The 13290-nt window shown below is 41.2% G+C and overlaps 1 protein-coding gene across 2 annotated transcripts; it reads right to left on the bottom strand.

The window, feature by feature from the left end:
* Positions 1–1910: 1910 nt before the first annotated feature.
* SERPINB2 (serpin family B member 2) lies at positions 1911–13051 on the bottom strand. Of its 2 annotated transcripts, none has more exons than XM_045187986.3 (8): positions 13007–13051; positions 8816–8992; positions 6802–6921; positions 5425–5622; positions 4820–4937; positions 3953–4095; positions 3197–3361; positions 1911–2876 (listed from the first exon to the last, which is right to left on the bottom strand). In XM_045187986.3, the coding sequence occupies exons 2-8, from the start codon at positions 8981–8983 to the stop codon at positions 2472–2474; spliced, it is 1317 nt and encodes a 438-aa protein (XP_045043921.2). In that variant the 5' UTR covers positions 8984–8992; positions 13007–13051; the 3' UTR covers positions 1911–2471. The 2 variants fall into 2 exon arrangements, with proteins under 2 accessions (XP_045043921.2, XP_024436470.2); XM_024580702.4 differs by having other exon boundaries at positions 5425–5553.
* Positions 13052–13290: the final 239 nt, after the last annotated feature.

The following is a 13290-nucleotide window of genomic DNA, read 5'->3' as shown; positions in this document are numbered from 1 at the left end:
GTTCTAGAGGGGACAGGCTCAGAGACAGAAGCCTGCCATTCTTCCAAAATTGTGCAGCGTTTGTATCTTAGGTTGTTTTAGTTTGTAAACTAATCCAATAGAAACAAGATAATTAAAAACTAATGAAGGAATGATAGGAGAACTTCTGAGTTAAAGAGTTCAACCTTAATTGATAGGCTGATATAATTAAAGCTGTAACTAAAGAGTTAGAGATGTTAGCCTTAATTGATAGGCTTAACCAACTAATGCATGGGGAAAGCTGTTATTCCAAAATTGCCTAGCTTTTGAATAAAGAGTTATTTCCTTTATCACCAAACCTTTGCCTCCGGAATTTGGTCTAGAGGGTGGCAGTGGGCAGCAGGACCCCATTGGCTGTTCCATAACAACAGTTCAGGAAGCTACTACTTATAGCCTTGCTGAATGAATTATGGAAGTACATAGACAAATGTATCTAAAAAATAAGTGGGGAATGCATGAAGCAAGAATCAGGCTTCCTGCAGTTTTTAAAACTTACTTTGAAAAACAAATAAACACTATTGGTGAACACAGAAGCAAGCCAAGACTTTTTGGATAAATATTTTTAAACATTCACATTAAACAAAGCAGCTTTAAAATAAGTCTTTACATTGAAGTTAAGAGCAATCTAACAATAACCAGAGGGGAGTGGGGAGGGGATAGTGGGGAGAGAGGTTTTCAGGAACTACTATAAACGACACATGGACAAAACCAAGGGGGAGGGTGGAGGCAGGGGAGGGACATGGGTTTGGCTGGGGTGGGGTGGAAGGATGGGGAGAAAATGCAGACAACTGTAATTGAACAGCAATAAAAAATGTTTAATTAAAAAATTAAAAATAAATAAAAATAAATTAATATTTTAAAAAAATTTTTAAAGAATCCCTAATTTTCAAGAATGTCTTTGAGAAAACAAACCACAATTCAAGCCTTAAAAATTTTCACTGAATAATTTTCTGCGATTTTATGCTTGGCCAGCTGACAGTAAGGAAATAAAACCAGAGACAGTTTATTACTTACAAAGATAATAATCATAATCACTAGCATTTTTAAATACTGTATATGTCAAGAATTCTTTTAATTGCTTCTTATGCATGAATTCACTTAACCATCATAGCAACCGTATGAAAAAAGCATCGTTTTCTCTAGTTTACCCTGGAAGGAAAGGAGCATAAAGAAGCACCATTCCTCACCGATGGTCAGATGACAAGTAAGCGTTAGAACTGAGACTTGGATGCAGATGCTCAGGGTCCTGAGGCCACCTATTTAGCCACTAAGCTCCCTGAGCCATTCATCCCTGCCTTCCTGTCCTCACAGGGAGGCTGGTGCCTGCGACCCATTGCCAGGATCCAACCACACATCTGCAGCCAAACTCTCCAGCCAGTTCAGATCACCACCCCCCCAAACTTTAGGTATCTTAGTTCCTAGATCTTAAATTATGTTCTGTTCTGCCTCTGACCCACTCAAAAGCATTGAGTGCTATTTGAAGGAAACACCCTCCTGCTGTGTTGCCAGTCCAACTTCATTCCTCTGAACTGTCCGATCAGTGACTGTGACCTTCATTCTATGTCTGGACCACTGAGTTTGCCATTTATTCCTGATGTTCTTAAGGTTTAAACACCAATGTCCAAAGGACACCAACCCAGACCATTCTTCTGAATTGCTACACCTTCTGCTGTTGTGCGAAGGTAGCTCTAAACCACTTTTCACACAGACCAATTCTACCCCAACAGTGGGGCTCCTCGTAGGTGGGGCGCTTATCCCCTTGGCTCCTTTATTCTGACTGTTGTCTTCTTGGTTCAGACAAATGAGCCTGATGCCTGCTTCCTGGGAATCAAGCTGTAATAGGTCTTGTGATCCAAAGACCTAACAGAATGACAGCAAACAAGTGGTTGTATGGAAACATGTTTATTTATTATATATTTGCAATTTTACATCAGTTACAAACATATCTGTGTGATGCATTATGTTATGAAGTCACATAATATATATTTGCTTATTGTTCAATGTTTTCTTCTGGGTTTTTATCTTAAAAGGGGATAGAAAAACTCCTACTCATGCTTCCTCATTAAAACAAATAAATGCACTTCCGTAGAAAGAAACATAACCAATCACCTGTCTCTGTAACTGTGTCAGCTACATTGCATAGACTCTTAGCAATAATAAAAAATTATATAAAATAATAAATAATACAATAGCACTTAGTGCTTTAAAATAAACTAAGAGGGAGTTCTAAAGGATACAAGTTCCCATTTTAGGAGACCAGACAATTAATAGGGTTGTAATGTTATGGTTGACAGTTGTCTGGTTATTTCTGTATTGATAATTAGTACATAGTGTAGGTTGTTCAGGAAGACAGAAATACATAGAAAATGGCCCTAAATTGTTGATGCTAATAGCAATTCTGGGGCTTATAGCTCCTAGTACAAAATCCTGTACAGAAACAGAACCTTCCAACTTTACGGTGAGACTAATCTACCAAAGAAGAGGATGGTCCTGGTGGCCTTGTGCATCATAAAGAAGAGAAAAGGATGATCTGCTACAAACTGGGGGCCTCCGTGGCCGGTTCTCCCTGAGATGATGGCCCCGGTGCCAGCAGTTGCTTCGGTGCCCTCCTCATTGACATCCACGGTGGCTTGATGAAACACTTCGGACAGAAATAGGTTGTCCTCTTCTGACATTCCTAAGAAATTGGCCTGGCCCTTGACGAAGGCATCGTTCATGCCCATGCTTCTGAGAATGGGTTTGAGTTCATAGTGCTCTTCTAATTTGAACTGCGGGAGGTACACCTCCACATCATCTTCGGCCATTGTGACCTTGCTGATCCACTTGTTGAGTTTGTCATACGTTATTTCACGCTCCAGCTGCAAATCCAAAAATTAAGAAAATAACCAGTGAGTGCTCAGAGAAGAAGGAAAACAACTTCTACGTGCAATGTGAAAAATCAGTGACTGCACTGTGGGTGACATAAAAATTTAAAAGATTGGTAAATTTTTTGCAGGAAGGTAACATTATGACACATGTTTAAGGTTTTGAATGAAAGTTTCAGACATGCCCCACGTAACTATCATCTAATTCACACAAATCTGTAATTGCACACCATTTCCTAAGGTGTGCACATGTTCGTCATAAAAGGTAAGTTTAGGCCCAGAAGTCTAAAACCCTTAAAGTTGGAATGGCTTACCAACTCCAAGCCAGTCGACACATTCGCAATTTCATCTGGAAGCAACAGGAACATGCTGACATCTCCAGCATAAGGGAGTTCTAGAATCTGAGCCTTTAGGTCTTCTATGTAGCCAATATTCAGGGTCTCGTGCAAGTACATCATCTGTACGGGCTTATGCTGAGTCTAAAGTGATTAAAGAGTAAAATATGAAAGTTAATACTAAGATGTCAAGAGATTTACAATTAGACATAAAAGAGAAGGGTTTCTGCTTTTGTGTTTAAAAAAATCAACAAAATAAATCATGTGTATACAGTACTCTGGCCTTATCATCTTTTTCAATATTACACCCATTACAGACAACACTAATACTCCTAACACACTTGTTTAGTACCGATCACAGGCCAAGAATTCTGCTAAATCCCATCGAATCCTTACAACCACCTTTTGAGTTGGATATTATTATTAACCAAGTTTTATTTATTAAAAAATGGAATTCATGGAACATACAGAAGGTTATAGCTACTAAGTGGTAGAGCCTACATTTGAGTCTAGGATTTAAGTACAGGGTCCATGGTTTTTCACCATTATTCATATGACCCCATAAAACTACTACTGATATTCAGATTCTTAAAAGAGTCAATCAACTGTCCAATATCCATAACTTCTAAGTAGTATATCACATAGTGACATCAATGAGTGGTCCCTAGTCATTGTTTCTCTGTCTTGGCTAAGACCCTACAATACAGGATGAAAATCTGTCTTGCAGTCTCATACCGAGTTCACTCGGAAAGGATAAAGCCCATCTAATTTCTTCTCAAATGGAGTTTTCCATTTTCCTTTGAAGTAGACAGCATTCACCAGGACCATCCTGGTCTCTGAATCCACAGAACCTTCAGGTAACAAGTTCGAAATTTTACCTACAAAATAAAAATGACATATGTTTAGGCTTCATTAACAGCCATCCGACACAGTGCTTAAAGAGAAAATTTATGCTATTCTCAGTAAGCAACACTCTCATGTGTCTCTAGGCACTTGGTTTTTACTTTCACTTCTGTTATTCTTCACTTTCCCAGCCTCTTTTGTGGCAGTAGAGTGTCGGTACTTTACAACAGTGGCTTAAAAGTCCAGAATGGAAATGAAGAAGTGATATAAATAGTTCAACTGCTTTCAGAGGAGCAAAAATCTTTCTAAAGTCTATAGAACTTAGTTCATGTGTTTTGTTTTGTTTTGTTTTTTCATTATGGGAGTTAAGAAACCAAGGTGCAAAACTATTGCTTGAAATGGTGTTTTAGTCCCAGAAGTTAAGAAAATCCTTTTTTTTTTTTTTTTTTGTCCACAGTGGACAAAGTGTCAGTTATTTCAATACTGATATTTCCTATGTTTGAAAACATCTGTCATCTTTCACATTCTTTACTAATGAGGTATTCAAAATCCAATTATTTGAGTACTGAACATATGTCTTCTATTAGTAGACCTCAATTAAAACACCACTAACTAAACAAGAATAAGGTTACATTAAACAAAATAACTAAGGTTGAATGAATTTTAAGGGATTAAGGGCTAAGTTCAAGGATGATTTAAAAAAATAGATCAGAGTTTTCTAAGTGGAAAGAAGAACAGAAAACATTTCCTTGGTTTTACCTTTGGTTTGTGTCTCGACCCAGAAATTAATCTTTTTTCTGGCTCCTTCAGCACATTCTAGGAAGTCAACCTCCTGGGGTTCTGTAGAGTAATATTTCTTAGATAGTTGCATGTATTCCTTTAAAGCAAGAAAAGTGCAGGAGGTTACGTACAAGGTCTACTGAACACACCTTGGTATAAGTGTAAATTATGGGCTTCCTGTCAAGACCAGCAGACTTGAGGTCAGGGTAGGGGTGGAAGCTGGATATTGTGTTGAAAGCAGAGATGGCACAGATTATAAGCACTCAGTGGACCCCCTTCCCTACACAGGAGCTCCAACTCTCTTTGCCCTCCTGCATGCTTCGCATTATAGGCACTAAATCAGAGGGAGCTGGCTGCAGACAGTGACTCTGGGAGTCAGTTCCGTTCCCCTTGACTTCCAACCCTGCAGGTGGGGCTTTTGCCGCAGCACCAATAGGGGAAGCACAGGGTCAGCTGCCATGACCAAGGCCTTAGTCATGTGCAATTCTGACTCTCCCAGTGGGTATGAATCCTAGACAACAGCTTTGAAAGTGACCTCACTGCAGGTTCAGGGCCCTGCTGTTTCAAGGACGGAGTTTACTTACTTTCCTGAATCTCGCAGACTTCTCTCCGAACAGCTTATTGGCACTTTCCAATATGTAACCCTCCGTGGGTGTGTTGACGGCAGAGATGAGAGTGCTGAAGCCTGAGTGGATTGTGTCGTCAGCCTGTGCCTTGAACAGAAGGGAGGAATCCTCTTTATGTAACACAGGAAGATATTTCTCAAGCAATGGCATTTTTTCCTATGCAACAATAAAATGCTGTATTAATATATACTTTTTTTCTGGTACTTTAGGGGAATCTGAGGAAATATTTTTGATGTGGATATGGTACAAAACTAATGAGGGAATGTTTTATTTGTTTCATATTTCACCTATGGATTGGATTTGACCATGAAGTAGCCAACATCCTAGAGGAAAGTGAAGCTCCTGTTATAGTCTCCTAAACTCGAAGGTCTCTAAGGAACTTTTAATACAATAAAAGTTCCTTTCCAAATGTTCTTTAAAAGTTCATATAACTTCGAAAAGGACTTCTTTATAATTAAGGGATAGTCAAGGCAGTGGGAAACATGGGTGTTAGAAAACCACGTAAGTGAAGGGGAATTCCAGTCTACAATCTAATGTTTGTGGACACAAAGCCAGACATGGGGCTCAGTCACAGCAGAAGACAGAACCCTGCAGATGACTGCCAGCTGTCTCCAGATACCTGGTGAATGCCCATATAGGGGCCCCCTCCACCTCCACCAGGCCATAATTCCCTGGGTAACAGCTGCATGAAGCATCAGTGTTCCCAAGTAGGAAGCTATAGGAGATACCCTCCCATAACCTTACTCTGGAGTATAATTATGGGAAGTTGTTACCAGGAGAAGCATATCTGTGTCCAGTTCCCATAATTTAGCTGGATAGCTGGAATTTAAGGAATGCAGTATTGAGAAAACATAATACTACTTGAGATAGATAGCCAGCCAGAAAGATAGATAATAAATGGATAGACAGGGGCCTATGGGAGGGATATCTGAAGGTCATTGGCCTCTTAGGAAGTCATTGAGCCTGACTTTCTCCATTCCTCAGCTCTGTGTCACTCCCTACCCTACCCTTCTGGAAGTCTGCTTTCATGCGTCTAGGAGTCTCCTCTACCATGGTTTTAGAATAAATTACATAAACCCAACTAGCTGCAGAGGGGTGTGACAGAATTTTGAAAGAGCCTTGGCCTAGAAGTCAGAAAGTCTGGATTCTACTCTGACTTTGTGCTTTCTTAGGGTGGAACCACAGAATATTTACTTGAGGACTGTGAGGCTTTGCTTTCCTTTCTGGGGATGAGGGAAGCCGTACTAGGTTCCCTCACAGTCTAATGTTGTGACTTCAAGGCAAGAAGATTCTAGAAATAAAAAAAAACAAAACAAATATGAGTAAGTCCAATACCTTCAAAATAGCATCGGGATAAGTGACTCTCTGGATCTGCTGCATGAATTCACAACCAGTGATGTTCTCTGGGCTCACTGGGGTGACTTCCTGGGCTCCCATGTTGTTAAACTGAAGCACCTACAATGGGAATTAGAGGGAATGGTTACACGTTCTTGCTGAATTACTTAGCTTTTAAATCGCTGCCAACAGGGACCTCTCAGAAGTTCTGGGTCCGGCTCCCTGCCATTGTGTATGGGGTTCAAGCATAGGTACTTTTTCTATGTAATATGTAAGCGTTAGCCACCTGAAATTTCCCTCACAGCAATCAGCATGAGGTATTTATACTAATCTATCTACTAGTCACTAGTCTCTAGGCTCAGAGACCTTAAATGCCCTCACTCACACACCTCATTAAAGTGGCAAAGCCACCAAACACAGATAGGAGGTCTTGTCCCCGAAGCTTGTGCTTCCCCCTCCAAGCCAAAGATCTTCTCCTCTTGATTTTTAGTAGGGAGTTGACTCAATTTGCTTTTGAATTTAAAATGTGTACATGCAGCAGAGTTACAAGACAACATTACAAAATCTTTGCATAGTCCTACGTGCTCTAGCCCTTTCCAGAGATAGAAAAGGTTTATTGTGCCCAGAATGAGCCATAAGCTAACTTTATTTAATTTCAGCAGCCTAGAGTGCTTCATTTAGCATTTGCCCCCAAAATAGATTGCTTCTGAGTCCAAGTGATTTATTTACATTTAAAAAATTAAGCCCCTGATGTTTTCTAAAGTTTTTAGTGCAGGTCACTGTCTTTTTTTTTCAAGGCAAAGAAAGTAAAGGGGAAGGAAGTTTGCAAAATGTTGCTGGTGTCAGGGTTGAACAACTGAGTTTTGTTGTAAGTCTTGATGTTTAAACTGCCACAGATACGAGGAGTGATGCGTCCGTCCCTTTCCTCCTGTGAGGACATTGGCCAACATTCTCTCCTTCAAACAAGACCCATCCCTAATGGGTCCCCTGGGGCCTGGGAGGGACATGTATGCACTGAGGTGCAATGCTCACAGGAAACCTGAAAGTAGCCAGCAGCATTTTGGTGTGACCGAAAGTACAATGTGTGCCTGTAAGAAACCAGAGCGATCCAATGGTAACGTTTGTGTGCATGTGTACAGCAAAGAATTTTAATTAGAGGACCTCGTCTGGGTCACTGACCTAGGAAATAACAGGATCATGTGGGTCTTCAATGTGTTGAATTCAGCTCCTAGGAATATTGCCACATGCAGTTGGACTAGTCCAGTGTAATTTCAGGACCCTGGACTCAGTGAAAGGGTCTCCTGACTGAGCCTGTGCCATTTCCCAGAAGGAGGCCAGCTGCCCAAGCCCTGTCCATCTTAATTTCGAAGACTGACCATCAGGTCAGGCCTCGTTTTGTTGACATGATCTCAGAGGGTTAATAACATGGGTGAGTCAACATTGCTCTCCGTGCATCTCCAAGAACATAGTCACCATGCCTCTGGAACATTCTTTTCTCTTTGTGACACTCTCTTAAAACCATTAGGAGGAATTCTTTCCATGAATGGGAAACAAATACAGCACACTGGCTGAGCAATGGAAGGGCCCTGAGCTAGTAGTGAGGGCAGCTTAGGAGGCCTGGGAAAGGTGTTTCCCTCACAAGGCCCACCTTCCCACCTGCAAAATGGCACTTGTCTTAAAACCAAAAGAGATATAAGGCATGCCAGACACTTTGAAAACATAAACATTATATTATCACAATGTAAGATGCGGTCACTAGTCATCACTTCCAGCCCCGCAGTATAAGAAACTCTGATAAGCCTTCTGCTACCTACAGTTGGCGGTCTGTGGTCTGGCTCTTCGGCAGATTTGAATCTAAGGAACTTGTGTTGTAATGGCAGGACAGGTGATGTTGCCCCAGCTGGGCAGGTGATGAAGGCTGACCTTGAGATAGTCAAGATATCTCGAGCACACAATCAGAGCAGCTCAGTTGAGAGCCACTCAGCCCTTGTGTGGAGAGTCCACAGAAACTCACCCTGGCCATCTGGTCTGAGGTGTTGCCTCTGGCTCCCATGTAGACCATGACCATGGTGGATGAGATGCCCCACGGGGAGAAGAAGAGGTTCTGGGTGGGGCTTGCATTTGCCAGTTGCTTGAAGAAATTGATGGCAAAGATGGTGTTTGCCACATAAATGTCTTCCATTGTACCAGCCTAGAAGGGAAGTAAGGAAGAAAATACAGCTCTAAAAGATGAGACAACATTTTGGGTGTCGTCAGCAGAGGGGTACAGGCCATACCCTGCCTAGGGCAGGAGTTCCCTCTCTTTTCTTCCTTTGTGGGACAACACGAAGTAGAACAGGGACAGCAATAGGGTCATGTGACCTGTGTCATCACATGGTACAAAGCTGTGCTGTCACCATCTTGAAATTTCAGTAATTTTAAAAAAGGAGTTCTACATATTCTGTCTACATTGGGTTCTGCAAGTTATGTAGCTGAACCTGAGATACGGTGAAGTTACATGAGGCATAGTGATACTCCACACAATAAAAATGACAATACCAACAATAACAGAAATAGCATTTATTGAATTCTTACTATACAAGAGAGGCTGTTCAGAACACTCTACCTGTACTTTCTGTCCTCACCGAAACCTATGAGGAAGGCACTGCTAACTCCTCTCGTGCAAAGGAAGAAACTGCTGCACAGAGTGCATAAGAAGAGTGACCAGTGTCACTTGTCTAGGGGCCAGACTGGGAAGTGAAGCCAGGTCAGTGGGCCCCCAGGTCATGCTTTCAACCTCTTTGCAGCACCTGCAAACACACCACGCACACAGGCAAGTCCACACAGATTCAAACATATGCTACTGGCACACACATTTGTGTTGGTCCCAGTTGAAATGTCCTGCTTCTGGAAGTGGCTTAGACTCACTGTTTGAGGGTTGGGATTTTCCTAGTCCCGCCTCCCACATCTGCCCCCTCCATATACACATGCACATACATCACAGCCTTGCTACAAAAGAGCTTCTTATGCTGAGAAGTTCATTTCTTAGAGTGCTGGGAAGGTCCCTTCCTTTCCTGCCACACGCTAGCAGGAAAGTCAGTGCAGGGTAGCACCACAGGACTGGTCCTAGGTATGTCTCTCTCTGTCTCTCTTTCTCTCTCTCTCTCTCTCTCTCTCTCTCTCTGTCTCTCTCTCTCACACACACACACACCCCAGATCAGCCATCTGAACAAAAATGGCAGACACACCTTCCATGGCCAAAGGCTTCACATGCAGCCAAATGCTTGGACACACCCAGGCGGGTGAAGGTATCTGTTGGTCCTGGCCAATGATCGCCTTCCTATCTGTATGTTATGCTTTCATATTGGCTTATAACACACCCTACGATTACCAGAGTATACAAATATGCCAAACGACGCTGACACTCATCCGTCCACAGCAACCTTCTTGTGAAGACGGTTCCCAGGGCTGGGAGGGGCTGAGGAGGGTCTGGGGGGAGCTGGGGAGGCCCCCAGCTGAGGCACGCCCTGAGCCCTCGTCTAGGCTCACTGGGCACAGCTTCCCACAGGGCTGGCCGTCACCTCTCCACCTAATCCGTGGATGTCTTATGTGAACACATGGGTCATGAACATTTCTTTTTAAGAAAACAATTGCAATTTGTGTCAAAATTTCTCCTTTGAAATACCACCCTATTGTATTTTATCAAGACAAAATAGTAAATTAAGTAAAACTTCTCTCTGAAACTTTCTCACATCTTCTCATTTAATCTTCACAAGATCTCTACGAGATAGATACTGGCATTAAGTACAATACTTATACTTCATTAAAAGTATAGGTTCCACCCTGACGCTCAGAGAGGTTAACCAACTTGTATAAGGTCACAGTGTGTACTACTGATGCAGGGATTCAAGCCCAGCTCTGCTTCAGAAAGCCACTCTACCCACTGTCCCACACTGCCCCACCTGCTGGTGTTCAACTTGACTCTGATGCGTAAGAGATTACACAAGTTACTAGTTTGAGAAATACTAGAAAAAGAAAATAAAAAGAGGAAGATTGCAAGACTGTAATGCTCCTAGAAGGCTTTTTAAGCTTAAAGAAAATACTACATTTTTTCTCTTGCTTCATCACTGAGATTAGGTTAACTTGAGTGGCTCAGAAATTTGTTTCCTCTTCCTTCTACTGATTTTAAATTGTCTTTTAAATTAATTAGTCTTATTGGGAAAATGTTTCGTGTAAAACATCTCAGTGTTTTGGAAGCAAACTGAGAATTAATAAATAAAATATGTCTTTATTCCCACATGAAAAAAAATAAGAGATCAGAGCCAGAAGAGTAAATGCTTCTCTCGTGGCTTACTCTGTACAGTAACCTGCATCCTCAGTCACCTGGACACTAACAGAATGCAAGGTCATGGCAGACTAGCAGAGAGGGCTTCTAGTGCCAGGTTGGGGCTTCAGGTGACTTTACACAGAAGAAAAATAAGATAAGGACAAAATTAAGGTGCCCCACATGCATTTCCTTCCTTTAAAAATAGTCTAAATTTCCTTTTTAAAAATAAGATATAATTAACTGCATTTAACATCAAAAATAATATCTGATGTCTATATTATAGTTACCAAATTTCTTCAACTGAGTTTTATTTAATTTGCATAATTACTCACCCAGTAAAGCCTAGCAATCCCTGTCATACAGGTGAAATGATGGGAATGGAGATTGCATCCCTAATTAGTTTCAAAGCCTTGACTGAACCGCAGCCTTTGATTGAAAGTCTAGGGCTTTTCCTATTTACCTTCCAAATGAGGTTTAAGTTTATAGCTTTAGGAATCTAATATATGGTGACAGAAGATGGCTTGGATTTGGGTGGTGGTCACACAGTGTCATACACAGATCTTGTAACATCGAAATGTGCACTTGAAACCTTTATGATTCTATCAACCAATGTCACCCCAATAAACTTAATAAACCTTTTTTTAAAAAATGAGAAGTCTCTGAAGGCATCCATGTACAGTGTCTCCTGACCCTCAGACACATCCGTGGCTTACATTTGAGTGGGAATCTGCCCAAGACCATGTAAAGTTAGTCACAGAGTAGACATCAAATAGCATGATCGCCCAGAACAGGTAACACCTGTTGTGAGTTTCTTAACAAGAGTCAGTTACACATCTTCACTAACCCTTATGTTATGCTCGTAATTACTGTTTGCTACGATCCTTGAGAAGAATGGGCGGGAAGCAGACTCGGGGCTGGGCTCCTTGGTGCGTGGGGCAATTCCTGCCCCACAAGTTGACAGCTGTGCCACTGAAACTTGGCCCAGGTAACAAAGGACAAGGGAGGGGCCGCCAGGGCCCTCTCCTCCCTGGCACTTGATGTTAGATTGGAATTTGCTGTGGCGTTTAAAACAAATTGTTTGTGACCACACAGTGCAAATAGTTTGATATTGACCACACAAATCAATGAGAAGAAAAAACAATAAGTCCAAGGAAACTTTCTGTCCAGAATGAACAAATTTCCGCTCCCCCCACCCCATCCCCCACATACAAAATGAAAAGCAGTTTCTGGTATTTGATGACTTTCACAGTGAATAATTGTCTTTTATGGAGTACTAAAGTATTTATTGAGCTATCACTTCACCCAATTCAACAAGTTTGGCTGATTTTTCCCTTTTACTAAATTCACCGGTTATTTAACTAAATTCAATATGTATATTCTGGTATTGAACTGACCTAACCCAAAAAGCTGCTTAATTTCTGATTATTTCAGAAAAAAACTCAGTCAACTTTTAATTTTTTAATATTTATATTCAATGTGTAGATTATTTTCCATTACTTAAATTAATATATTTTAAATATCCTAGCTGTTCCCATTAAATTCAGTATCAAAACACTAGCTAGTAAAGAATATACACATTCTAACCTCTTCGATAAAACTGATATCAAAACTCTAATGTACATTTTGGTTTGGTTAATGCTTTTTAGGCATTTGCTGGCTTCCAAGATTCAAGATTAAGTCTTGCCATACATTTAATTCAAATCTTGAGCTAAAATATATCCAGTCAAACAACTAAACAAGAAAACACCAGTGAATGTTTACTTAGCCTCTAAAAACATCATACACTTGGCATTTCATTAGTAATAACAGAACCACACTCTATTAATAAGAGCAGGGAGGAAGGAGCAGAAGCAACGAGGCCATCCGGCCTAGGGACGGCCACAGAAATCTCTGAAATACCTTGTCGTGGCCGAGGTGCTCTCTGACAGGAAACACGCCCTCCGAGGGTTGCTGGAGTTCACACACGGGGATGACTGGTTTTATAAAGCGTGGCCCCTCCCACAGAGCATTTTTTTCCTCTCTCTTTCTAGTCTGAAACCTTTGAGTGATTCAACATTTTACTCAGAAAGGCATCACTAGAATAGAAATGCTTATTTGCTGGGGAACCATTTAAGAAATTTGTTGGGAAAGTGACATCACTCAGAAACTTATGAATTTGGTAATTTCTACATATGCTTGTTAAA

This window comes from Desmodus rotundus, chromosome 10 (genome assembly GCF_022682495.2).
Source record: "Desmodus rotundus isolate HL8 chromosome 10, HLdesRot8A.1, whole genome shotgun sequence".
NCBI lineage: Eukaryota > Metazoa > Chordata > Mammalia > Chiroptera > Phyllostomidae > Desmodus > Desmodus rotundus.
This window is presented reverse-complemented; position numbering and strand designations above follow the sequence as displayed.